Genomic DNA, 24,599 nt, shown 5'->3' with positions numbered 1-24,599 from the left:
ATAATGTTTTCAAGATCTGTTCATGTTGTAGCATGCATCAGAATTTTCTTCCTTTTTAAAGGCTGAATAATATTCCATTGTACATATATCCCACATTTTGTTTATCCATTCATTTGTTCATAGACATTTAGGTTGTTTCCACCTTTTAGCTATTGTGAACTATGCTACTGTGAGTATTGGCATACAAGCACATGTTCGAGACCCTGATTTCAATTATCTTAGCTATATACCCAGAAGTGGAATTGCTCGATCATATGAATTCTATGTTTAGTTTTTTTAGGAACTGCCATAGTATTGTTCATAGTGGCTGCACCATTTTACATTACCAATAGCAGTGTACTAGGATTCCAATTTTTCTACTCATTGCCAATACTTACTTTCCATTTTTTATTTTGTTTTTTGTAATGGCCATCCTAATGGGTGTGAAATTGTATCTCACTGGGGCTTTGATTTGCATTTCCCTAATGACTAGTGATATTGAGCATCTTTTCTTGTGCCTGTTGGCCATTTGGATGTCTTCTTTGGAGAAGTGTCGATTCAAGTCCTTTGTGGGATTAATGTTTATAACTGGAATCTACTCCTTGCCAAAGTTGTCATTAACTAATGGAATAATTTTAGGATATTTTGTATATTTAAATTATTTGATAATGCTATTATTAAAACTTCTATTTAAAATCTTTTTGGAAAAGTACCCTGAGCAGGAAGGAGGGGAAAAAAAAGAAAGAGCTTCAAACCCAAAGGATAGAATGTAAAATTTATTTTAAGTGTTAAGTAACTATTTTCTGGATATGACGTTGACAGTGAAATTATCCCTCTTTTATCAATAGATAGAAGATCAAATGACTAGGTTATGTTCTCCGAGTTGCCACTCTGTCTCTGTCAAATGGCAGCAGCTGAGTCCCGACGCGCCTGAGCCCCTGCAGGCCCCGGCCCAGGTGCAGTCCTTGTTCCACAACGACCGGCTGCTCGTCTACGGGTTCATCCCTCACTGTACACAGGTAAGGGGGCACACACTGTGTTTTACTGTGGGAAGAACGATATATTTTGCTAATAATTTTCTTTTTCTTTCTTTCTTTTTTCTTTCCTTTCCTTCTCCCCCAAATCATAATGTGCTGGCAAATTTTCTCCTTCTGGAAACATAATGGGTGGCTAACCAGGGATACTGGAGAGCCTTTCATTCCATTGAAAGGAGAGAGGAAATCGCTGAAAAAGTCACTGTTAAACTAACCAAGACACTGTGGAGTAGAAAAGCTAATCAGGAATTTGTTTCCCATTTCAGGCAACTCTATATGCATTAATTCAAGAGAAAGAATTTTCTACAATGGTATCAACTACTGAACTTCAGAAGACAACTGGAACTGTAAGATTCAAAACTCAAACTATGGACGCACTGTCTGAAAGTTGTAATAATTTTATATTTTCATACATAACGCTCCGTGTCCTTCCTCTGTTGTTATTTTTCCATGTGACATTTCAGTGCATGATATGATATGGAGGAGTGTTATCTGTATAGATGAGAGCACTAACCTGCAATTTCTAATGCAGCAGTTCTTAATCTGGGGTTCCTGAGTCTAGGTGTATCCGTATGGGCATCAATGGGTGTGAATAACTGTAATTAAATTTGGTATTTTATGCCTAAAAATTTTTTAGGTAGGTTCTGAAAGATGTCCATGAGTCAATGAAAGTTAAGTGCCGCTGGTCCACCCATGTTATTTTAATATATTAAGTATAAACACTCCTGGACTAAGAATGAAACATATCAAATATTGAGAATGTGTTTGTTTTTTCCACTTTTGGATTGAAAGCAAATGAATTATCACCAGAAAGTTTGTAGTATTTGCATTAGCACGAAATCTACTGTGGTTAGGCCTGGAACGTTCCTAAGCAGTCTCTGCTCTAATATGTAGCTTGCTGCTCACAGGACTCTTTGTTTACCCAGATAAGCCAGTGCCCAGACATTTCTGAGTTTTTGCTCTTTTAAATAAAATAACTTACTTTTTTGGCACTGAATCAAGAACCATAATTGATTCCTTGCCAGTGATTTATGTCTAGAACTTAAGGGAATCTCCACATTGTTTTAAACATTGAATCTAAGGGTGAAATAAAGCTGACCTGGGAAGAGGTCGTTTTCCATGAAGTCGCTGTCTTTGCAGCTGTGCCTCCTCTCTGAACTGTGGCCTTTCCAATAGCGGAATTAAGAGCTGGAATTAGCATCAAAAGCAGACGTTGCCATTTAAGATCAGTTCTGTTTCTTAATCATTTGAGAGAAAAAAACAGGAAATCCTTCACCTGCACTTCCTAGCGGCCCCCCTCTGCCCTGCCTTCAGAGGGAGCTCACACTCATGGCTGGACGTCACCGCACTAAGCTGCTTCTTCCTACAGTGGAAGAATACTCTAAAGTTTTTGAAATAAATTGAATTGGCAAATGACCTTTCATAGAGAAGGCAGAACTGTAGGGTTGCCAGGGGCGAGAGGGGACTTTTTAAGGTGAAGGAACTACTCTGTATCTTTTATCTCAGTGGTGGTCACAGCACTGTATACATTCGTTAAAACTCATCGAACTGTACACTTAAAAACAGTGAATTTTGGGGCCGGCCCCGTGGCCGAGTGGTTAAGTTCGCTCCGCTTTGGCCGCCCGGGTTTTCACCGGTTTGGATCCTGGGCGTGGACATGGCACCACTCGTCAGGCCACGCTGAGTTGGCGTCCCACATAGCACAACTAGAAGGACCTGCAACTAGAATATACAACTGTGTGCTGGGGGGATTTGGGGAGAGAAAGCAGGAAAAAAAAAAGGAAGATTGGCAACTGTTGTTAACTGTTGTAATCTTTAAAAAAAAAAAAGGGTGAATTTTATTGCTATGTAAATTGTACCTCAATTTTTAAAGTGGTTTCCTATGTAAGACTTTAATGAGAAGCCATTTGAATCTTTTTTCCTTTGCTGCTTAAACACAGATGATTCACAAGCTGACAGCACGAGCTCTGATCAGAGATTATGAAGATGGCATTCTCCACGAAAATGAAAGGAATCACGAGGTTTGCTCTTTTCATGATCCTTCTTAAATTGACTTATCCATGGAAATGTAAAGTCAGGCTAGCTGGATGAAGAAGCATGTGGTATCAGGGGCATTCATCATTGTAGCTGTCTTTTCTGTGCCTGGGGTGCAAGGTGTTCAGCAGATGCTTGTTGAATGAATTAACAAAAGAACAGATGTCAGTAGTTTCCTGAGAATTCTGTGATAATTGTACTCATCAGAGAGAGGCCAGAGGAGGGCTCAGAGAACATTCACTGCGTGCCTGAAGTAAACATCACCTCAGATCTCGTGTGTAGTAGGTGTTAGTGTTCCCATTTTAGTGATGAAGAAGCCCGGGCGCAGGAGGGTGAGTGTCCTGCCTAAGGACACACAGTGGAGCTGAAGCCCAGCTTGCTCCCTCCTTGCTGAGCTGATCAGGGCCCTGTCAGGGCTTCCACTCACCAGGGGGCCATGATGGCCTGGCTGGTCCCTCTGGGGCTGTGATCTTAATTGAGGTTAGGAGCATTGGTACTCAATGCCATCCCCCAAAAAGGTACCCTTGTGACATGTGGGGGCCATTGGTGCCGTTGCAGATGGTCCCAGCCGGTCACTAAGGCCTTGTGGTCCCCCTGCCTCCCTTGCCACCCTGTCTTGGCAGCCTTGTGTTTGTTTTGCTTAAGGCCCTTTTATTTCTGAGGGCAGTGGACCGGCCCTGCCACTGAACAGCCCTGACTTGTCACTCCTCCTCTCCACTACTTGGACTCCTCACCTCTAACAGGGGCACAGACCATCTGTCAGAGAAGGCAGAAGCTCGCCACACTGGAGAGGGAGAGTTCTTTGTAAACTATAAAGAGCTATACAAATATGAGTTATTTTCTCTATGACTTAGCTAGTCAGTTGATCCCATTTTGCAAGAAATGTTAAGTCACCTACTTAAGATGTTTAGACAAGGCCATTGATTCAATATTTAGGATGAAATACTAATTATAAGGTGATTTATTTTTTTATAGAAAAACACCTTTTTAGATTATTTAGTATTTGTTTAATTGGTCATACATAGCTAAATAGTGAAAATAAAACAGGATATGACTTCATTTGTTTTATTCTATCCTAGATGAAGAAGCAAGTCTTAAAATCTCTGATTATTAAACTCAGTAAAGAAAATTGTCTCCTAACACAATTTACAAGCTTTGTGGCAGTTGAGAAAAGGGTATGTATTGTTGATTCATGGCTATTTTATTTGCATTTATGTATTAAGAAAATTTCTCTTACTCTGACTGTCACTGACAGAATCCACATCCGTGGCTTGTGAAGAGCAGGGAGGGAGAGGCAGGAGGATGGTCAGAAGGCCTCAGTGTTAGGGTTCACAATGATCACTCTACAAGAGTTACTATGTTATTATTACTATTTTTTTTTAAAGATTGGCACCTAAGCTAACAACTATTGCCAACCTTTTTTTTTTTTCCCCGTTTTTTCTCCCTCAACCCCCCAAGTACATAGTTGTATACCTTAGCTGTGGGTCCTTCCAGTTTTGGCACGTCGGACACTGCCTCAGCATGGCCTAACGAGTGGTGCCATGTCTGCACCCAGGATCCGAACTGGCAAAACCCCAGGCCGCCAAAGCACAGCGCGTAGACAACCCCTCGGCCACGGGGCCAGCGCTATGTTGTTATTTTTAATGTTACAATTATTACTTGGTTATATGTGTGCTTTGGAGATATACTACAATTTTGTTAGATTTTTGGCATTTCTCATCTTTTATTGATCCAACACCCTCAAAAAATAGAAAAGGCCTGGGCTTCTGAAAGGCCCTTTCTCTTTCATAAGTTCAGGTGGAAAATCCACACAGGGCACTTCGCACGGTGCCCATACCCGGGAAGAGGCAAGCCACTTAGCTGAGCACGTCTCTCTTCTCTGCTTATTTCTCTCTCACCTGTGGCCTGGGACACAATCCAGTCCGACACCCAAACATATTCCAAACCAAACATTCTCAAGATTTTAGAATGTATATTAATCATTTAATTTGATAATGTATGTTTTGTTTTTAACCTAATTGTGATTCAATATAGGATGATAATGAAGCACCTTTTCCTAATATTCCAAATATCTTGGAACTTATTGCCAAAGAAGATGTAGATTTTCTGCCGTACATGAGCTGGCAGGAGAAGCAACCAGATGCCAGCATAACACAGGTGAATGTCAATTACCAAATACATTGATATTGTGTTTTCATAATTTTATGATGATGAGGGGAACCCTTTGCTAAAATAGCACACTTATTACTTGTATGTGAAGAAACTATTGTCTCCCTAATGATGGAAAATATTTGCACATTTATAAAAATGCTATTACATGACTGAGAAAGTCACCATATATAAATGAGGTCACCATATATAAAGTCTGGAAAGGGAACAACTGTGGTTATGCCTCATTCATAGACAGACAGACTGTCATACAGGAAGCTAAAGTCATTTCCTCTAAGTAATACAATAGGTTCGTTATGAAAGTAGTTATGATAGTCCTATATAATAATCTAAATTCAATGAATAAAGCACTATTTGTTATAGTGCCTTATACTGTGGCCTTTATAGCCAGAAACATCATAAAAATTGAAAAATGTGACTTAAATAAGAATTGGAAGGCACATTCAAAAGGAAAGGAAGAAAATAGTGCCAAGAAGACCCCTAGGCATCCAGGTGGGAGAAGTAAAACTGCCAAAATTTAGGAAGTTAGCATCTAACGGGAAAACATTTGTGAGAGGAATTTTGGGAAAATACAATATATGCAACATTCATTTTCTTTGATCCATTTTAAAATTATTATGTTAGTTAAGAATATAAAAACACATTAGATATCATTTGCTTTGCTCATAAAATCATGTTTAGGATTTTTTTTTTCTGAGGAAGATGGTCCCTGAGCTAACATCTGTGCCAATCTTCCTCTATTTTGTATGTGAGACGCCCCCACAGCATGGCTTGATGAGCAGTGCACAGGTCCACACCCAGGATCTGAACCTGCGAACCCAGGGCTGCTGAAGGAGAGCGTGCGAACTTAACCACTATGCCCCCAGCTGGCCCCTCACTGCAGTTTTAACTGCATTTCTCTTAGCAACAATGAAGTTGAGCCTTTCTTCCTATGTTTAAGAGCCATATTATTTCCTCATTTATGATCAAACCCTTTGCCTGTTTTTTGCTTGGATTACTGGTCTTTTTCTTAACTCACGGGAGTTCTTTATATATTAAGAAAATTGATCTGTCTCTGTTGCAAATATTTTTTACCAGTTCATCATTGTTTTTGGATTTTACTTATCATGTGCATAAATCTCTTTCAATTTTTGGAAACACCACTCAGAGACCTCTTTTATGTTAGCTTTTCAAATATAGCCTTGGTTTCTTTCTGCCTTGGCACATTCCAGAAAAGGGTATGAGCCAGCAGGTTGTGCTGCAGTCACTCCTCCAGCCCTGCCACCGCCCATCTGTTCTGTGGCAGCTGCAACTTCCCTTCTATCCAACAGGAGCTACGTGACTTAGGAAGTGAACCCAGAAAGGGAGTCGAAACATGATTTTCAGAAGTTATTATCCCCCTCCCCTTTCTTTAAAGACAACTATAAGATAAGACAAAACAAAAGGTAGTGTATGTGTTGACAGCATCAACACAAGGCCACAGTTGTCATTCTGGGATTTCGAGATCCCACTTCAGGGAATGTGGCTTTGAGGTTATTATGGGAAAGTAAAGGGACTGAGCTGGGGGGCAGTGACCCTGTCCTCCCTCTGTTACTCCCACAAAGGGCCATTTGAGTGCCATGTTTTGAAAAAAACATCTGATGTACAACTAATAATCAACTGTTGTCCTTGAAACAAGACAGCCTTATTGTCAAAAGGGGTCCTTGAAAATATATATTTTAAATATGTGTCAAACACACAGAAAAGATCTTGTGAGATATATGCCAAACAAAGATTAGATATGAGATTCTGTGTGATTTTTATTTTCGTCTTTGTGTCTACCTGTATTTTCTAATTTTCTCATCATGTGTGTATACTGTTTATAAAAATTTTTAATTTATTTTCAAAATTGGTTCTAAGTTCATTTGGGTTTTACTGTAGTGTAATAATGAATTATTTCATACTAATTTTGCCAATATTTTGGACCTTCGTACTTCTAGATCCAAACCTATAGGATGAAAAATTACAACTTACAAATTAAACTGATGACTTGATAGTTTATCTTTATTTCAGCTGTAGTAATTCTTCTGAATGAACCATCTAATTTAGCAAAAATATTAAAGCCTCTGTTACTCTCCCTCAGGACTTATTTTACTTACCCAAATGTGACAAATAAAGAATTCTATTTAGAATTATTTCAGTTCAGGTCAGTAACCGGCAGCATGAGAGCCCCGTAAGGGCACTGGCGATCTGAGATCTGTCTTGACTCTGCCCACCTTGCCTAAGTTTAAAGGGGTCTCAGTTTTCTTGTTTATTAATGAGACCATCCTTGGCGTTCAGTGTCTTTTCTGTTCTAGTGCACACATGAGGGGTGATGTTCACTGCTCAGCGCCCTGTTACGGGCACTCCTAGGTTTAGGAACAATTCCTCATACACACCCTAATCCACTCCTTCCCTGCCTGCTCAGGAAAGCATACTGGGAATAAGTAAGAGGCAGATATTTTATAGAAGTAACTTCTGATCTCATTTTTAAAGTAAATGATTTAAAAATTGAATACTTTAACTGTTATTGGCAACAAATTGAGTGTCTGACTGCGATTAGAACCTTCGAGCACTCTATTTCAGCATTTCTTTCTCTTGAGAGCCTGCGTGGTTCCTTAGTAGATGATGATGGTTAAACATAATTAAAGGTTGTGAACTTGAAGGGAAGGAGGAATGAAAATGAGTAATTTTGGTAAGTAGAAGAATCAGGCTAGGAAGTATAAGCTTATTTCTGTTCATTTAGTAAAATTTTTTCTTACATAGTCACATGGTTCAAAATCTAAACAGTACAAAAGGAGAGACAGTGAATCCTTCCCAACCGACACCTTCAGCCAGTCCTCCTCCCCAGAGGCATCCATTATTACGGATTCCTTGTGATCTCTTTCCAGAAATAGCATATGTATATATGAGCTAAATATGAATTTCCCCATCTGCTTACATGTATATACTATATACAGTGTATATACTCTACACACTATGCTATACATTGTCTTTAATGTATATCTTGGAGATATTTTAAAGAATAGCTTCTTTTTTTATAGCTAAAAAGTATTATATCATATGGATGTACTAGAATGTATTTATCCAAGTCCTTTATTGATGGACTTTTAGTTTATTTCCTGTCTATAACAAACAGTGCTACAGTGAATAACTTTACACGTTATTTCCTATGTGCTGTAGTATATTTGTAGGATATATTTCTAAAAGCAGACTTAAAAGGCCACAGGATATGTGCATTTTAAATTTGAAATAGCTAGGGAAACTCTGCTACTGATAGAGTAACATTAGGAATTGGATTTATTCTCCCACCTTAAACAACTAAAAAATATATGGCAAAAAATATTTTATTGGACAAAATATATGAAACAATGGTTTTCAGACATCAGACAATAGAGCAGAATAGCGATCCCTCAGAGAAGGAAACAAACGAGGTGAGTTCTAGGATTGCTCTAGCTTATTACCAGGGAAGAGTTTCCAGACAGCAGCCCTGGGACAGTGGGCTCAAACAGAGCATGGTAGTCTCTCTGAGTTAGGGAGACGAAGTTGGGATCAGGGAGGTCAAGATGGCTAAAATTAGAAGGACAAAGTACTGGAGAGGAGAGAACTGCCCAGAAGGAGATCTTCAGAGATCTTCAGAGGGTTCCTTTCTAGTCTTTGGCTGAGTACTGATCAGTGTGTGGGTGTGAGGAAACAACCCGAGGCCAGAGAAAGGACCACCAGAAAGAAGCAGGTGGAACAACCCCTGGAGCTGACGCAGGGTCAGGAATAGTTTGCATTCCCGCAGTTTGAATGGCAAGATCTCCCAACAGAGGGGACACTGGTAGAGTAGCCACGAGGATATTGCTCCAGACTAAGTGCTACACAAAGGATCTAGACTGAAAGCTGTTCTCATCCCACCTAACAGAGCTCAAAAGCAAGACTCAGAAGGATCAAACTATTTCCAAATAACCGAACTATGTCCCAGAACAAAGCTCAAAAGTATGTAAAGGAATTTTTTTTAATTTCAGCACCCCAACAATGTAAATTGACATGTCTAGCATCCACTTAAAAATTACCAGACAGGCAAAGAAATGGAAATATGACCCATAATGAGGAGAAAAACCAATCAATAAAAACAGACCCAGAAATTAAGATATAATAGAGGAGTAGACAAGGATATTAAAACAGCTATTATAAATGTACTCCATATGTTCAAGTAGGCAGAGGGTGGGTTGAACATGTTAACTAGAGATATGGAAGATACAAAAAAGGACCAAAATTGAACTTCTAAAGATGAAAAACACAGTGTCTGAGATAACAAATACACTGGATGTGATTCACAGCAGATTAGACACTACAGAAGAAACAGTGAGCCTATAAATATAGCAATTAGAAACTATCCTAAGTGAAATTAGAGGGGAATAATATGAACGAAAATAATCAGTGAACTATGGGACAGCATTGTGCAGCCTGTTGTACAAGAAATTAGAGGGGGCCAACCCCATTACCTAGTGGTTAAGTTCAGCATGCGCTGTTTCAGCAGCCTGGGTTCAGTTCCTGGGTGCTGACCTACATCACTCATCAGCAGCCGTGCTGGGGCAGCGACCCACATACAAGTTGAGGAAGATTGGCACAGATGTTGTGCAGTGACAATCTTCCTCAAGCAAACAGAGGAAGACTGGGGGCTGGCCCAGTGGCGTAGCAGTTAAGTTCACATGTTCTGCTTCAGCAGCCCAGGGTTTATTGGTTCAGATCCCAGGTGTGGACCTACACACCACTTATCGAGCCATGCTGTGGTAGGTGTCCCACATATAAAGTAGAGGAAGATGGGCACAGATGTTAGCTCAGGGCCAGTCTTCCTCAGCAAAAAGAGGAGGATTGGCAGTGAAAGTTAGCTCAGGGCTAATCTCCCTCAAAAAAAAAAAAAAAGTCAAATTATAGACCCAATATCCCAGAAGCTCAACAAACCCCAAGTGCAAGTATAATGAGAACTATACCCTGTCACATCATAATCAAATTTCTTGAAACCAATGATGAAAATCTGAAAAGTAGCCAGAGGAAAAAGACACTTCATTCACAGAATAACAAAGATAAGGTCAGAGCAGACTTCTTGTTGGAAACAATGCAAGTCAGAAGAAAATGGAGCAACATTTTTAAAGTACTAAAGGAAAAAAAGAAAAGAACCCTGTCAACTTAGAATTAATACTTAGTAAAAATTATCTTTTTAAAGTGAAGGTGAGGAGGTTTCTGGGAAGGTGGCAGAGTAGGAAACACCATAAATTTGCTCTCTGCACCTACACAAAAATGCACTGGCAGAATCTGCATGATGTAACTATTTTGGAACTCTGGACTCTGTTGAAGGCTTGCAACATCCAGGAGAAGACTTGGACTGGTAAATTATGGTTAATTTCGGTCAATTTCAGCTCTTAGGACAGTAGCAGCTGTCCATCCCCCACCCCTAGCCATGTGGCAGGCAGCTTTGCACTGTTCCTGGAGCAACTTGCACACAGCTTACAGGAGCCAGGGTGGGCAAAAAGGACCCTGTCCTCCAAAGGTTGGGGATCCATGCTCTGATTGCTGAGTGCTGCTTCTGATCACGGAGGTGCAGACAAAGAGGCAGGCAACAATTGTTGCACCTCCCCCTATTGTTGCAAACTCCTCCCCCTCCAGCTGAAGTGGCTTCCAGGGATTTAAAGGGCCTGCATCTTTCCTCCCCCCTGGATTTTCCATTTTCCCCCTTATGAGACCCAGATATTAAAGACCAGGACATTCAAAAACCACTGCATATATGGGGAAAATAAGAAAGCAACTGCACATACCCAAAGAAAGGCTCAGAAAAGACCTAAGAAGGCATTCAATTTACACTTCAGGCTGATCCTTAGCACAGAGACAGCCTACAACAATCAAAAAAACCAAAAACAATAACAAAAATACAGCAGCCCATAGGGAAGGTAGAGAATCAGATATCTAGACTTACCATATTCTAGGATTTAAATGTCTAGCGTTCAACAAAAAATCACAAGGCATACAAAGGAACAGGAAAGTATGGCCTAAACAAAGGAAAAAATAAATCAACAGAAACTGTCCCTGAAAAACACTTAATGGCAGATATATTAGACAAAGACTTTAGAACAATTGTCTTAAAGTTGCGTAAAGAACTAAAGGAAGATGTGGAGAAAGTCAAGAAAATGATGTGTGAACAAAATGGAAATATTAATAAAGAGATGGAAGACCTCAAAAATATTCTGGAGCTGAAAAGTACAATAACTGAAATGAAAAATTCACCAGAGGAATTCAAAGGCATACTTGAGCAGGCAGAAGAAGGAATCAGTGAACTTGAAGATAGGAAGATGGAAGACTTACTATTGTTAATGTGTCAGTATCACCCAAAGCAATATACAGCTTTAGTGTAATCTCTATCAAAATCCCAATGACTTTTTTTTTTTTTGGAGAAATAGAAAACTCCATCCTAAAATTTATATGGAATCTCAAGGGACCCAAATAGCCAAAACAACCTTGAAAAAGAAGAACATAACTGGAAGACTCACGCTTCCTGATTTCAAAACTTACTCTAAAGGTATAGGAACCAAAACAGTGTGATATTGGCATAAAGACAGACCTATAGAGCAATGGAGTGGAATAGAAAGCTCAGAAATAAACCCTCATATATATGGTAAAATGACTTTTGACAAGAGTGCCAAGACCTTCAATGGAGAAAGGATAGTCTTTTCAATAAATGGTGCTGGAAAAACTGGAGAAGCACATACAAGTAATGAAGTTGGACCCTTACCTAATACCATATACAAAAATTAATTCAAATGGATCAAGGACCTAAATATAAGACCTAAAGCAGTAAAACTCTTAGAAGAAAACAGGACAAAAGCTTCACCACATTGGATTTGGCAGTGATTTCTTGGATATGACACCAAAGGCATAGGTAACAATGAAAAAACAGACAAATTGGACTAATGAAAGGTTTAAATTTTTGTACATCAAAAGACACCATCCACAGAATAAAAAGACAACCCACAGAATGGGAGAAAATATCTGAAAATGATTTATCTGTTAAGGGATTAGTATCCAGAATCTATAGAGAACTCCTAAAACTCAACAACAACAAAACAAACAACCCAAATAAAAAATGAGCAAAGGACTTGAATAGACATTTCATCAAAGAAGATATATGAATGGCCAATAGGCACATGAAAAGATGCTCAACGTCATTAATCATTAGGGAAATGCAAATCAAACTGCTTGAGACCATCTCACACTCATTAGGATGGCTCCATCAAAAAAACAGTAAACTGAGGGCATACGATGGAGAAAAGAAAGTCTTCTCAACGAATGGTGCTGGGAAAACTGGAAAGCCACATGTAAAAGAATGAAAATTGACCATTCTTTTTCACCATTCACCAAAATAAACTCAAAATGCATCAAAGACCTAAAGCTGAGACCTGAAACCATAAGGCTTCTAGAATAAAATGTAGGCAGTACACTCTTTGACGTCAGTATTAAAAGGATCTTTTCGGACACCATGTCTTCTCAGACAAGGGAAACAACAGAAAGAATAAACAGATGGGACTTCATCAGAGTAAAGAGCTTCTTCAAGGCAAAGGAAAACAGGACTGAAACCAAAAAACAACCCACTAACTGGGAAAAAATATTTGCAAGTCATACATCTGACAAAGGCTTAATATCCATAATATATAAAGAACTCACACAACTCAACAACAAAAATCAAACAACCCGATCAAACAATGGGCAGGAGACATGAACAGACATTTCTCCAAAGAAGATATACAGATGGCCAATAGGCACATGAAAAGATGCTCATCATTGCTGATCATCAGGGAAATGCAAATCAAAACTACACTAAGATATCACCTTACACCCATTAGAATGACAAAAATAACTAAAACAAATAGTAACAAAATGTTGGAGAGGTTGTGGAGAAAAAGGAACCCTCATACACTGCTGGTGGGAATGCAAACTGGTGCAGCCACTATGGAAAACAGTATGGAGATTCCTCAAAAAATTAAAAATAGAACTACCATACAATCCAGCTATTCCACTACTGGGTATCTATCCAAAGAGATTGAAGTCAGCAATTCCAAAAGTCCCATGCACCGGAATGTTCATTGCAGCATCATTTATAATAGCCAAGACATGGAAGCAACCTAAGTGCCCATCGACTGATGACTGGGTAAAGAAGATATGGTATATATATATATACAATGGAATACTACTCAGCCATAAAAAAAGAACAAAATTGTCCCATTTACAACAACATGGATGGACCTTGAGGGAATTATGTTAAGTGAAATAAGCCAGACAGAGAAGGACAATCTCTGTATGACTCCACTCATATGAGGAATTTAAAAATGCAGACAAAGAGAACAGATTAGTGACTACCAGAGGAAAGGTAGGGTGGGGGGGTGGGCACAAAGGGTGAAGGGGTGCACTTACAACATGACTGACAAACAATAATGTACAACTGAAATTTCACAAGATTGTAACCTATCATTAACTCAATAAAAATTAAATTTTAAAAAATTTTTAAAAAAAAGTAAACAACAAGTATGGGGGAGGATATGGAGAAATCAGAACCCTCATGCACTCCTCTAGTAATGTAAAATGGTACAGTTGCTGTGAAAAACAATATGATAATTGCTCAAAAAATTAAAAATAGAATTACCATATGATCCAGCAATTCCACTTCTTGGTATATACCCAAATGAAGTGAAAGCAGGGTTTCAAAGAATATGTGTATATACATGTTCACAGCAGTGATATCGAACCTGAAGTAGGTTTGCTCACCCATTGCACAGCAAGCCAATTTCTGACACCGGGTGTAGTGGAAGAAAGTAGGAATTTTATTATTGCATGGCGCTGAGCAAGGAGAGAGGGGAGCTAACACTGAAATCCCAAACTCCCTGAAAAGCTAAAAGGAAGGATTTTTATTTGGGGTTTTAGGTAGGGGAGGAGGAGCATATGGCCTTGCTGGTCAGAGCTTTCCCACCAGCCTGTCTTTGGCCTTGAGACACTTGCAGAGAGGAGGGAGCCCACTAACCTTGCTGGTTAGCAGCTTTCCCACCAGCCTGTATCTCTTTGTGGGGAGGAGATAATCCAGGTGCTTGTCCTTGGCGGTGTCTGTCTCCATGGAGGATAGTGGATTCTGGAGCCAGGAAGCCAGGGAGTAAGCAGGGAATGAGTGTTTTGCTTTTAACCCCATATATGCTGGGTTTAATGTAGGGAAACTGATATCAGGGTTGGTATGAGCAGCATTATTCATAATAGCTAAAATATGAAAGCAACACAAGTGTCTTATTGACAGATGAATAGATAAGTAAAATGTGGTATATACATACAATTAAATATTCAACCTTAAAAAAGAAGGAAATTCTGCAATATGCTACAACATGGATGAACCTGGAAAACATTATGCTAAGTGAAATAAGCCAGTCACAAAAAGACAAATACTATAGGATTCCACTTCTATGAGGTACTTAGAGTAGTCAAATTAATAGAGACAGAAAGTGGAATGGTGGTGGCCAGGGGCCAAGGGGAGGGGGGAACGGGGAGTTATTGTTAATGGGAATAGAGTTTTAGTTTTACAAGATGAAATGAGTTATGCGGATGTGATGGCTGCCCAACAACGTGAATGTATTTAATAACACTGAACTATACACCTAAAAATGGTTAAGATGCTAAATTTTATGTCATGTGCATTTTACCACAATAAAAAACAGAGGAAAAAACTAGAAGGTGAAATAAAAAACTCCTTCAGAAATACAAAAGCTGAAAGAATTTATCAGGACAAGACCTTCGCTATAGTAAATGTTAAAGGAAACCCTCAGAAAGAAAATGATGCCAGGTGGAAATATAGATCTACACAAAGAAAATAATATTTTGTAGCAGAGATAGAGAGGTCTGTTCCATAATAATAAAGGGGTTAATTGATCAGAAGGCCCTTACAGTCCTAAATGTTTGTTTACCTAGCAACAGCACTTCAAAAATACATGAAATAGAAACTCATAGAGCCAAAAGGAGAATAGACAAATCCACAAGTAATGTGAGAGATTTCAAAACTCATTTCTTAATTATTAATAGAACAAGTCCCCAGAAGTAAGGATAGAGAAGACTTGAACATCATCAACAGAATTGACCTATGGATTCAGCATTCCTCCCAACACAAGAGGATACACATTCTTTTCAACTGCACACAGAACATTTACCAAGACAGACCATCTTACTGGGCATTTTAAAAGTCTCAGTAAGTTAAGAGGATTGAATTCATACAAATCATGTTATCTGAGCACAATGGAATTAAATTAGAAATTACTAACAGAAAGATGTCTGGAACATCCCCAAATATTTGGAAACTAAACAACACACTTGTAAATAAACCATAGGTCAAAGAAGGAAACAAAAAAGAAAGTAGAAAGTATTTTGAACTGAATGAAAATGAAAACACAACAAAATTTGTGGGACACAAACACAGCAGTGCTCAAAGGGAAAATTATCGTATTAAGTGTTTATGTTAAAAAAAATTTCAAAACAGTGACCTGAGCTTCCATTTTAAATGATCAAATTAAATCCAAAGTAAGCAGAATAAAGAAAATCTATTCATTTTCTATTCTTGCCAACAAATTGCCACAGATTTAGTAGTTTAAAACATTAATTTATTATCTCACAGTTCTGTAGAGAAGTCTGATGGGCTCAGGTGGTTTCTCTGCTCTGGGCTTCTCAGGGCTGAAATCAAGGTGCCCTCTGGGCTGCATTTCTTTCTGAAGGCTCTGGAGATGAATTCAAGCTAATGTCGGAACAGTTTAGTACAATTCAGGTCCAGGCAGTTTTGGGACTAGGCTGCCCATCTCCTTGTTGGCTCCTAGAGGCTGCTTGAATTCCTTGGGTGATGGTCTCCTCCCACTTTCAAAACTAGCAGTAGCAGTTCAAGTCCTTCTTACACGTCAAATCTCTGACTTCCCCTTCTACCTCATCTCTCTTTTGCTTTCCTCTTCTACTTTTAAGGGCTTAGGTGATTATATTGGGCCCACTGGGTAATCCAGAATAATGTCCGTGTTTTAAAGACAACTGTTTAGTAATCTTAATCTGTAAATGCCCTTCCCAGCAGTACCTTAAGTAGTGTTTGATTGAATAACCAGATAACAGGAATCTTGGAAGGACATCTTTAGAATTCTCCCTCCCATAGAAAGTAATAAAAATAAGAGCAGAAATCAATTTTAAAAAAACAAAGAGAAGGTCAGTGAAATTGATAAATCTCTAGCGCAGCTGAGCAGGTAAAAGTAGACACAAATTACCAATGTCAGGAATTAGAAAGGGTACATCACTACAGATCCGAAAAATAGTATAAGGATAAGAAGAAAGTATTATGAGCCTTTTTATGCCAATAAATTTAACGATTTAGATGAAATGGAAAGTTTCCTTGAAAGGCACAATCTACCAAAATTTAAAAAAAAAATAGAAAGCTCAAATTACTGTATATGAAGGAAATTTAATTTTTATTTTAAACCTTTCCTACAAAAGAAAACCCTGGGCCCAGATGGTTCACTGGTGATTTTTACCAAACATTTAAGGACTAAATAATACCAATTCAAAACAAACTCTTCCATTCCAGAAAATAGAAGAGAGAACATTTTGCAACTCATTCTGAGAGGCCAGCCTTATCCTGATACCATTATGTCATTACAAAAACCTTTAGATTAATATTTCTCACAAGCATACATTCTTTAAAAAATTATAGCAAACTAAATCCAGCATATGTATTATACTGTATATGTTCATATGTATTATACTGTAAAAAGTATACTACATATGAACACGTGGTTTATGCCAGGAAAGCAAGGTTAGTATAACATTCAAAAATCAATGTAACTCACCATATTAACAGACGAAAAAGAAAACCATGTGAGCATCTGAGTAGATGCAAAAAAGAACCTGACAAAATTCAAGAACCACTTATGATAAAAACTCCCAGCCACCTAAGGACATTATGCTCCATGAAATAAGCAAGTCACAAAAAGACAAATACTGTATGATCCACTTACATGAGGTATCTAAAGTAGTCAAACCCGTAGAAAAGAAAGTAGAATGGTGATTTCCAGGGCCTGGGGGGAGGGGGAAATGGAGGAATTGTGTTCAGTGGGTACATAGTTTCAGGTCTGCAAGACTAAAAAGTTGTACAGATGTGTTGCACAACAAAGTGAATATAGTTAACACTACCAAACTATGTGCTTAAAAATGGTTAGGATGGTAAAAAAACAAACAAGTCTTAGCCAACTAGGAAAGGGTAATTCCTCACCTAATAAAGGGCACCTATGAAAAACCTACAGTTAATGCCATATTTAATGGTGAAATACTGAATGCTTTTCCCCTAAGACTGGGAACAAGGAAAGAATGTCTGACCTCACCACTTCTGTTCAGTATTGTGTAGAAGGTTCTAGCTGGTACATAAGGCAAGAAAAAGATATAAAAAGCACACATATTGGAAAGGAAGAAGGAAAGCTGTCTTTATTCATAAATGCTATAATTCTCTATGTAGAAAATTTTAAGGATTCTATAAAAAGACTAGTGGAACTAATAATTGAGTTCAGCAAGGTTGCAGGATACAAGGTCAATATAAGAAATCAATTGGCAGCCAGCCTGGTGGCACAGCGGTTAAGTTTGCATGTTCCACTTCGGGGGCCCGGGGTTCGCCGGTTTGGATCCCAGGTGCAGACATGGCACTGCTTGGCAAGCCATGCTGTTAGGCGTCCCACGTATAAAGTAGAGGAAGATGGGCACGGATGTTAGCTCAGGGCCAGTCTTCCTCAGCAAAAAGAGGAGGATTGGCAGCAGATGTGAGCTCAGGGCTAATCTTCCTCAAAAAAAAGCAATTGTGTTTCTGTATACTAGCAACAAACAATCAGAAATTGAAATTTAAAAAACAATACCACTTACAATAAAATAGAAAACATGAAATACGTAGAATCAGACGTGACAAAATATATGCGAGATCCATACACTGAAAGGTACAAAACATTGCTGAGAAAATTGCAACTGAAGAAGACCTAAATAAATGTTCTTGGATTGAACAATTCAGTATTATTAAGATATCGAGTCTCCTCAAATTGATCTGTAGATTAAATTCAATCCAAATCGAAGTCCCAGCAGGTTTCTTTTTTTGGAAATTAACATACTGATCCTAAATTTTATATCTAAGTGTAAAGGATCTTGGTTAGCCAAAACAACTTTGAAAAGGAGGAAAAGGTTGGAGGCCTTACACTATCTGTTTTCAAGCCTTCTTAATAAGATTTGTAGTGTGGTATTGGTTTAAAATGGACATATGCACCATTGGGACCTATAACCATTGAAACAGAACAGAGAATCTAGACATATATCCACACGTATAAGGTCAGTTGATTTTCTACAGAGGTGTCACGACAGTTCAGGAGGGAAAGGATGATCTTTCCAACAAATGGTTCTGGAACAATTGGATAGCCACACACCAAAAGAAAATAAAGAAAGAAAAAAATGGAACCTTTTCCCTTAGCTCACACCATCTACAAAGATTGACTGGATTACGGATTTGAATGTAACAACTGAAACTAGAATATCTGGAAGAAAACATAGAAGAAAATCTTAGTGAATTAGGATTGGACAAAGATTTCTTAAATTAATACATAGGAAAGGAGATATGTAGGGCTCTTAAGAATACAAAAACATGCACCTCTTCATAGAGAAAGAAAGAAAGGAAAATTAAAATATCACTAGTACATTTTTCACCTATTTGCAAAGATTTGCAAAGAGCAAAATTTGAATAACACACTGGGTTAAGGAAAGTACCCTCCTTTCTCACATGCTGCTGATGGGAGTGTGAATTGATAGGACCTAGAGAAGGCAATTTGGTTAGAGCTGATTAAATTTTTCAAAATAGATTTACTTAGTTATAACTGACATAAATAAACTGCGTATTTAAAGTGTATAATTTGATGAATTCTGATGTAAATTTTCCCAGTTTGCTGTTTGTGTTTTGATGTTGCTTATCATCTTTTTGTCGTGCAGATTTTTTAATGCAGCCAAATTTTTTAATCTTTGGGCTGCTTCTTTTTGTTTTATATTGCTTTGTCTTTTTTATCATGCCTAGAAATACCTTTCCTATTCAGACATTATGCTTTTGCAAAATTTCCCCTGACTTATTTCTTTAAACTAGTTTTATGGTTTCATGTTCACATTTAAATTTCCATCCAATTGGAATCTATACTGGTGTAAGATAGGAAGTATGGAACCAACTTTATTCTTTTCCAGGTAGCTACTTTTACCAGCACCATTTATTGAATGTCTTCTTTTCCTCCGATTGACTTGAAATGCCATCTTTTTCATCTACTAAATTCCCACATATTTTAGGATCTGTTGCTGGGCCATCTCTTCTGTTCTGTTGATCTGTCTGTTATAATTATCGTCATTCTATAAAGCACTTTGCTATTGGATAGGTCTACTCCATTACTATTGCTCTTTTTCAGTTTGTTCATCTAATTCAGAGCAATTTCACCAGATAAGCATATTTTAAAATATTATTTTGAAATGTATATCTTGTCGTATGTTCTGCAATATTAATTATTTAAATGTATACTTGAAACTTCACTGAGTTTGAAAAGGACTACTCCTTTTCTTAAATGGCTCCTTTACATTGGTAGAAATAGAGGCTATTTCCAAAATATCTCAAGGACTTGTAATTTATATAAAACTGGATTTTATTTACATGCAACTTTTTTTTTTCCCAAAGATTTTATTTTTCCTTTTTCTCCCCAAAGACCCCTGGTACATAGTTGTGTATTTTTAGTTGTGGGTCCTTCTAGTTGTGGCATGTGGACACTGCCTCAGCATGGCTTGACGAGTGGTGCCACATCCACGCCCAGGATCCAAACCAGCAAAACCCTGGGCTGCCAATACGGAGTGTGCGAACTTAACCAGTCGGCCACAGGGCTGGCCCCTACCTGCAACTTTTTAAAGAAGACTCTTTAAATTATATTCAAATAATAGTAATAACAGCATCTTTCATTCTCTTTTTTTTACATTTTGTTCATATCCTGGTGTAAAAATATATTCATTTAGTTACTTTAAAGCTTTTGAAATTTTTTTCAGTTTTCTCATTTTTTAAATATTGCTATAAAGCAGTATAAAAGACTGGAATAATTTATTTCAAACTATCAGCTTATTTTAGGGCTGATTTACACACTATGATACTGCTAATTATAAAATCTTGGGCAAGTCACTTCTATGGTCCTCTGTTTCCTCTTGTGTAACATGAGGAGTGTTTAAAATTTCATGATTTTAAGAAGAAAGATTAAGATCTTTGATGTATTTATTGCTGGTAATCTCTCCAGCTCTTGGATTCCATAGCTATAAAGTGAAGGCATCGAATTTAAATGATCTTAAATAGCTCCTTTTCTCAATGCTCTGCAGTAAGCAATTGCTTGAATATTGAGAAGTCAATGACTAGGAAGTATGTTTGCTTAACTGTTCATTTTATTCTGTATTTTCTCTTACCTTATAATTTTCCCTTCTAAGCAGCCTCTTTCAGCATTCTCTGAATGGATCGAAGAAATCCAACATAAACATTTGACTAAAAGAAAACTTAAATCATCTGAGCTGGAAGTTTTTGAAGATTGTGAAGAGGTTTGCTTAGATTCCCCACTACCGGAAAAACCTTTATCACTCTTCAAATGTGGAGGTGTGGAAAAGCCATTGGATTTAAGTCAGATGGATTCATTTAAACAAACAAGAATTAAATCAACGTCTACAAAAAGCATTTCACAAAAAATGGCTGTTTCCAGCAGTTTTGCTGCCCCTCCCCCAATCTGTTTGCCACGTGCCGCACCTGTTCATTTTACTTCCCTCTGTCCTCCCACCTTACCTCCTCAGAACTCTCTCTCTGGTTCTCTTGCTAGTCCCAAACAGCTTGGTCCATCTCCGAATGACCAAGGCCTTGAGACTCGCACTTGCACTGACGTTTCCTTTGAGTCGCGTCCTCTTCCTAGACTGTCTTCCCAGAACCTAACTTTTGGATCCCTTGCTGGTTCTGCTTTTTCAGGTGCCTTGTTTAGCTCCAAACAGTTTGATCTACCTAAAACTGATCCAAGGCACCAGATCCGCCGTCGTGCTAGCATTTCCCTTGAGTTGGACCCTCCCCTGCAGCAGAGTGCTTTTTCCTCTTCTCCTATATTAATCTTTCACGATCTTTCTGATTCCTCTCCTATTCATTTACAAAATACCCCTGCTCCTTTGAGCGCCAGTTCCAAGCTTCCAAGAGGTCTATTTGACCTTGCTCACAATGAATTGGGGGCTTCTTCTCCATCAAATGTTTCTGCCAGAGCTGCACCATCAGATTCTCTGCAACGTGAATCTTGGCCTACTTCAAGTCATGAAAGTTCTTTTGAAACAGAAAGTGATGAAACCTCGGGAGTTCTGGCGAGTAGGTTTTTAAAAAAGATGGCAAAATCTAAAATAACCAGAAGTGACTTTCCTGCAGTGTTTCTGGTACAAGAAAACAAGGCCAAAATATTCAGCAGACGAAGCCAGAGGAGTTTTGTGCCCTGGAATGAACTCTTCAGTCTGCAAACTGAGGTATGTGTCTTATTTCTCAAGTCTATGGCTACTTAGCTTCATAATTTTGAAGACTGCTACTCAAAGTACCTGGTCATTGAGCTGGGACTTCTGCCAGAATGTAAATGAACACGCTGCTTCCTTCACTGAGAAAATCCAGCTTAAAAAAAGTCAGTTGAACAAAAGTGTTCTTGATGATGACTGGTATTTATCTATCTATTTTTCACTGTTGGGCCAGAATATCATACTTGTGAATGTTAATATTCCTCAGTTAAAAATTAGCATCCCTGAATGGGTCAGAGGTCCAGGTTCGAGAACTGATGAATTGCAATTCCTGTAAATTTCCCATTGTGAAGTAAAGCACAAGTGCTGTAAGTAGACTCTAAATATTTTGACATAAGGTCTGGGAATATTACTCAACATGTAAGATTGTGTTAGAACTTCTTATTCCATTTGTGAAGTTAATAAACACCCTATAAATTTAGTTCCTGCACTAGTACTAAGACCCAGTCTCACATCTGTAATTATTTGTTTTGATGTAAAGTTGTTTAGTAAAGTGCAAAAGCAACTTGATTTAGTATAAGACTAAGTTTGAGTCCCAGCCCTACCACTTTGTGATTTGGTGTGTAGGGGAGGAGGACATTTCCTCTCCCCAAATGGGGGTTCGTCTGGCCGGAGAACGAATTAAATTCACATGAGACAGAATAGCAAGAGAAAATTAAACAAAGCTTTATGAGGAACCATGGCCCGGGGCCTTTCTTCCCGAAGGAAGAAAGGGCACCGAAGAAGTGGGGTGCACAGAGTGGTTATATAGCCCCCAAACGGGGTGTTTCACATGTGATTGAAACGTCCTCCCACAATAGTCACAAGATTGCCCTGTCGGCACAGTGCTTGATGGACACAGCAGGTAATGGTCTGCTATCTCGGTGGGCGTAGCAGGAGGCAAGTCGATTGTCCGGAGCTGGGCGGTCACAGGTGAGCACAGCAATCAGTTCCTAGCCTAAGGAAAGATGCTTAATCCTTAAGGAATGCCAAAGTTGGGAGGGGGAGGGAAGTCAGTTACAGGAGGTTACCAGACTAGCACAATAAAATGCAGATTTTAAGTTATTGCCTTTGGTATTGATTAAGAGTCTTTAGAGAGAAGGTCATCTCCTTTCTTCTTCCTGGTACAGAGAGGGAGGCAGCTTTTACAGATAGAGATTTACCTTACAAATGGAAATGTGTCCTAAGGAAGGGCAAGTTCCATTCCTCAGAGCCTCCTTCCCTGTCCCAGTTTATCAAAAGCAATCAGCCTCAAATAATCCTGATGCCAAAGAGACATATCTTGGGGTGGCCAATTCCAGGTCCCCACAGGTGCAAATCAGATAACCTTTCTGAGTCTCAGTTTCCTCATCCATGTAATGGGAGTGATAATAGTGTCTGCCTCATAGAGTAGTTTTGAGGTTTAAACATGATAATAATAGTTGCCCAGCTTCTCTTACCTGAAAGAATGTACATAAAAGCAGTGTCGGGAGCAGTATAGCAGATACCTTGGACTCTGGAGTCAGACTGTTGAGGCTTAAATCCTGACTGTGCTGCTTGTTAGCTGTGTGACTTTGGACAAGTTGCTTAATATTTCTGTTCCTCAGTGTCCTTATCTACAAAGTGGGTATAGTAATAATACCTCAACAAGAGGTAACTGAAAAGATAAAAAGGCAGCTCATGGTACTAGTTCAATACTGGTTGGTACATATTCTCACTGCTGTTGTTTTTTCAATTATTGCCATAGGTCCTTTAACCTCTGCACCTGCCTATGACATCACCCTCCTTTCTGCTCCCTGTATCAATTCCCCTGGGACCTAGAGTCTATTTACTTCGAGGTCAGGATCCTCATTTTTCAGGCGTACCACACTCTCATAAGCATGAGATAAAGATCAACCTTAAAAGCAGTGGTTCTTAGCTGGGGTGGGCAAGGGACAATGAGTACAAGGAAGGTAGTTTTAAAGAGCATGTTCAACATAATTTTATATTGAGTAAAAAATTGTCATTTTCATGTTTCAGATATCATAAGGGCACATTTTTAATGTTGAACAAAAGGAATCATGCTATTCAAAAGTTTGAGAAACATTGCTTCAAAGCATTGCTAGAAGAAAAAATATATATACCTTTTTTAAAAATCTCTACACATGAGCCACTTTTCAGACTTTTTATAAATGGCACCAGATACTTAGTGTCCATAGTCTTTATGGAATTCCCAACAATACTGTGTATATGAAGAACTTTGATTTTACAGTAATAAAATTTTTTTACTGTCTTATTAAGCTGAATTGAAATAATTGGAAACATTCATCACATAACTTTTTGTGTAATGAAATTTCAATAATGTGGCTTAAATTTGTTTTCTTAACTTCAAAGGATGGCTTCTGGAAACTTACGCCAGAACTGGGATTTATATTAAACCTGAATACAAATATTTTAAACAGCTTTCTTGAACAAAAAGGCATTCGCTCTCTAGGTAAGTCACTGTTTTTCTATTCATTAAAGGGCATGCCCTTAATTGTTATAAATTTTTTTGTAAACTAGTGTACTAGTATAACAACTATATGTTACATATGAATGGAATTATATTTGCTAACCATCAAAGGAAATAGGGGACTAGTTTCTAGTCATATCTTTACCGCTAAGTAGAGTATTACCCTTGCAAATTTATTGGCATAAGAAGCAACAACTGCTATTAAAAATTCCAAAATCTTGGTAACTTAACACAAAGATTACTTTCTTGCCCATATCACTGTCAAATATTGCTCAGCAGGGAAGTTC

At 38.3% G+C, this 24,599-nt stretch overlaps 1 protein-coding gene across 4 annotated transcripts in view; it reads left to right on the top strand.

Moving 5' to 3' along the window:
• Window positions 1-24,599, top strand: part of PARP4 (poly(ADP-ribose) polymerase family member 4) — a 129,677-nt gene that overhangs the window by 87,581 nt on the left and 17,497 nt on the right. For 3 of the 4 annotated variants that reach the window (XM_046664099.1, XM_046664100.1, XM_046664102.1), the window contains 7 exons: window positions 828-998; window positions 1,280-1,360; window positions 2,954-3,034; window positions 4,127-4,222; window positions 5,082-5,204; window positions 20,766-21,821; window positions 24,195-24,294. In XM_046664099.1, the coding sequence (XP_046520055.1) occupies window positions 828-998; window positions 1,280-1,360; window positions 2,954-3,034; window positions 4,127-4,222; window positions 5,082-5,204; window positions 20,766-21,821; window positions 24,195-24,294 (1,708 nt within the window). The remainder of the gene's footprint in view (window positions 1-827; window positions 999-1,279; window positions 1,361-2,953; window positions 3,035-4,126; window positions 4,223-5,081; window positions 5,205-20,765; window positions 21,822-24,194; window positions 24,295-24,599) is intronic. The other variant, XM_046664101.1, reaches the window with a different exon arrangement.

This window comes from Equus quagga, chromosome 6, assembly GCF_021613505.1.
Source record: "Equus quagga isolate Etosha38 chromosome 6, UCLA_HA_Equagga_1.0, whole genome shotgun sequence".
NCBI classification, from domain to species: Eukaryota; Metazoa; Chordata; class Mammalia; order Perissodactyla; family Equidae; genus Equus; species Equus quagga.
Note: the sequence above shows the minus strand (reverse complement) of the source record. Positions and strands in the feature narration are given on the sequence as shown.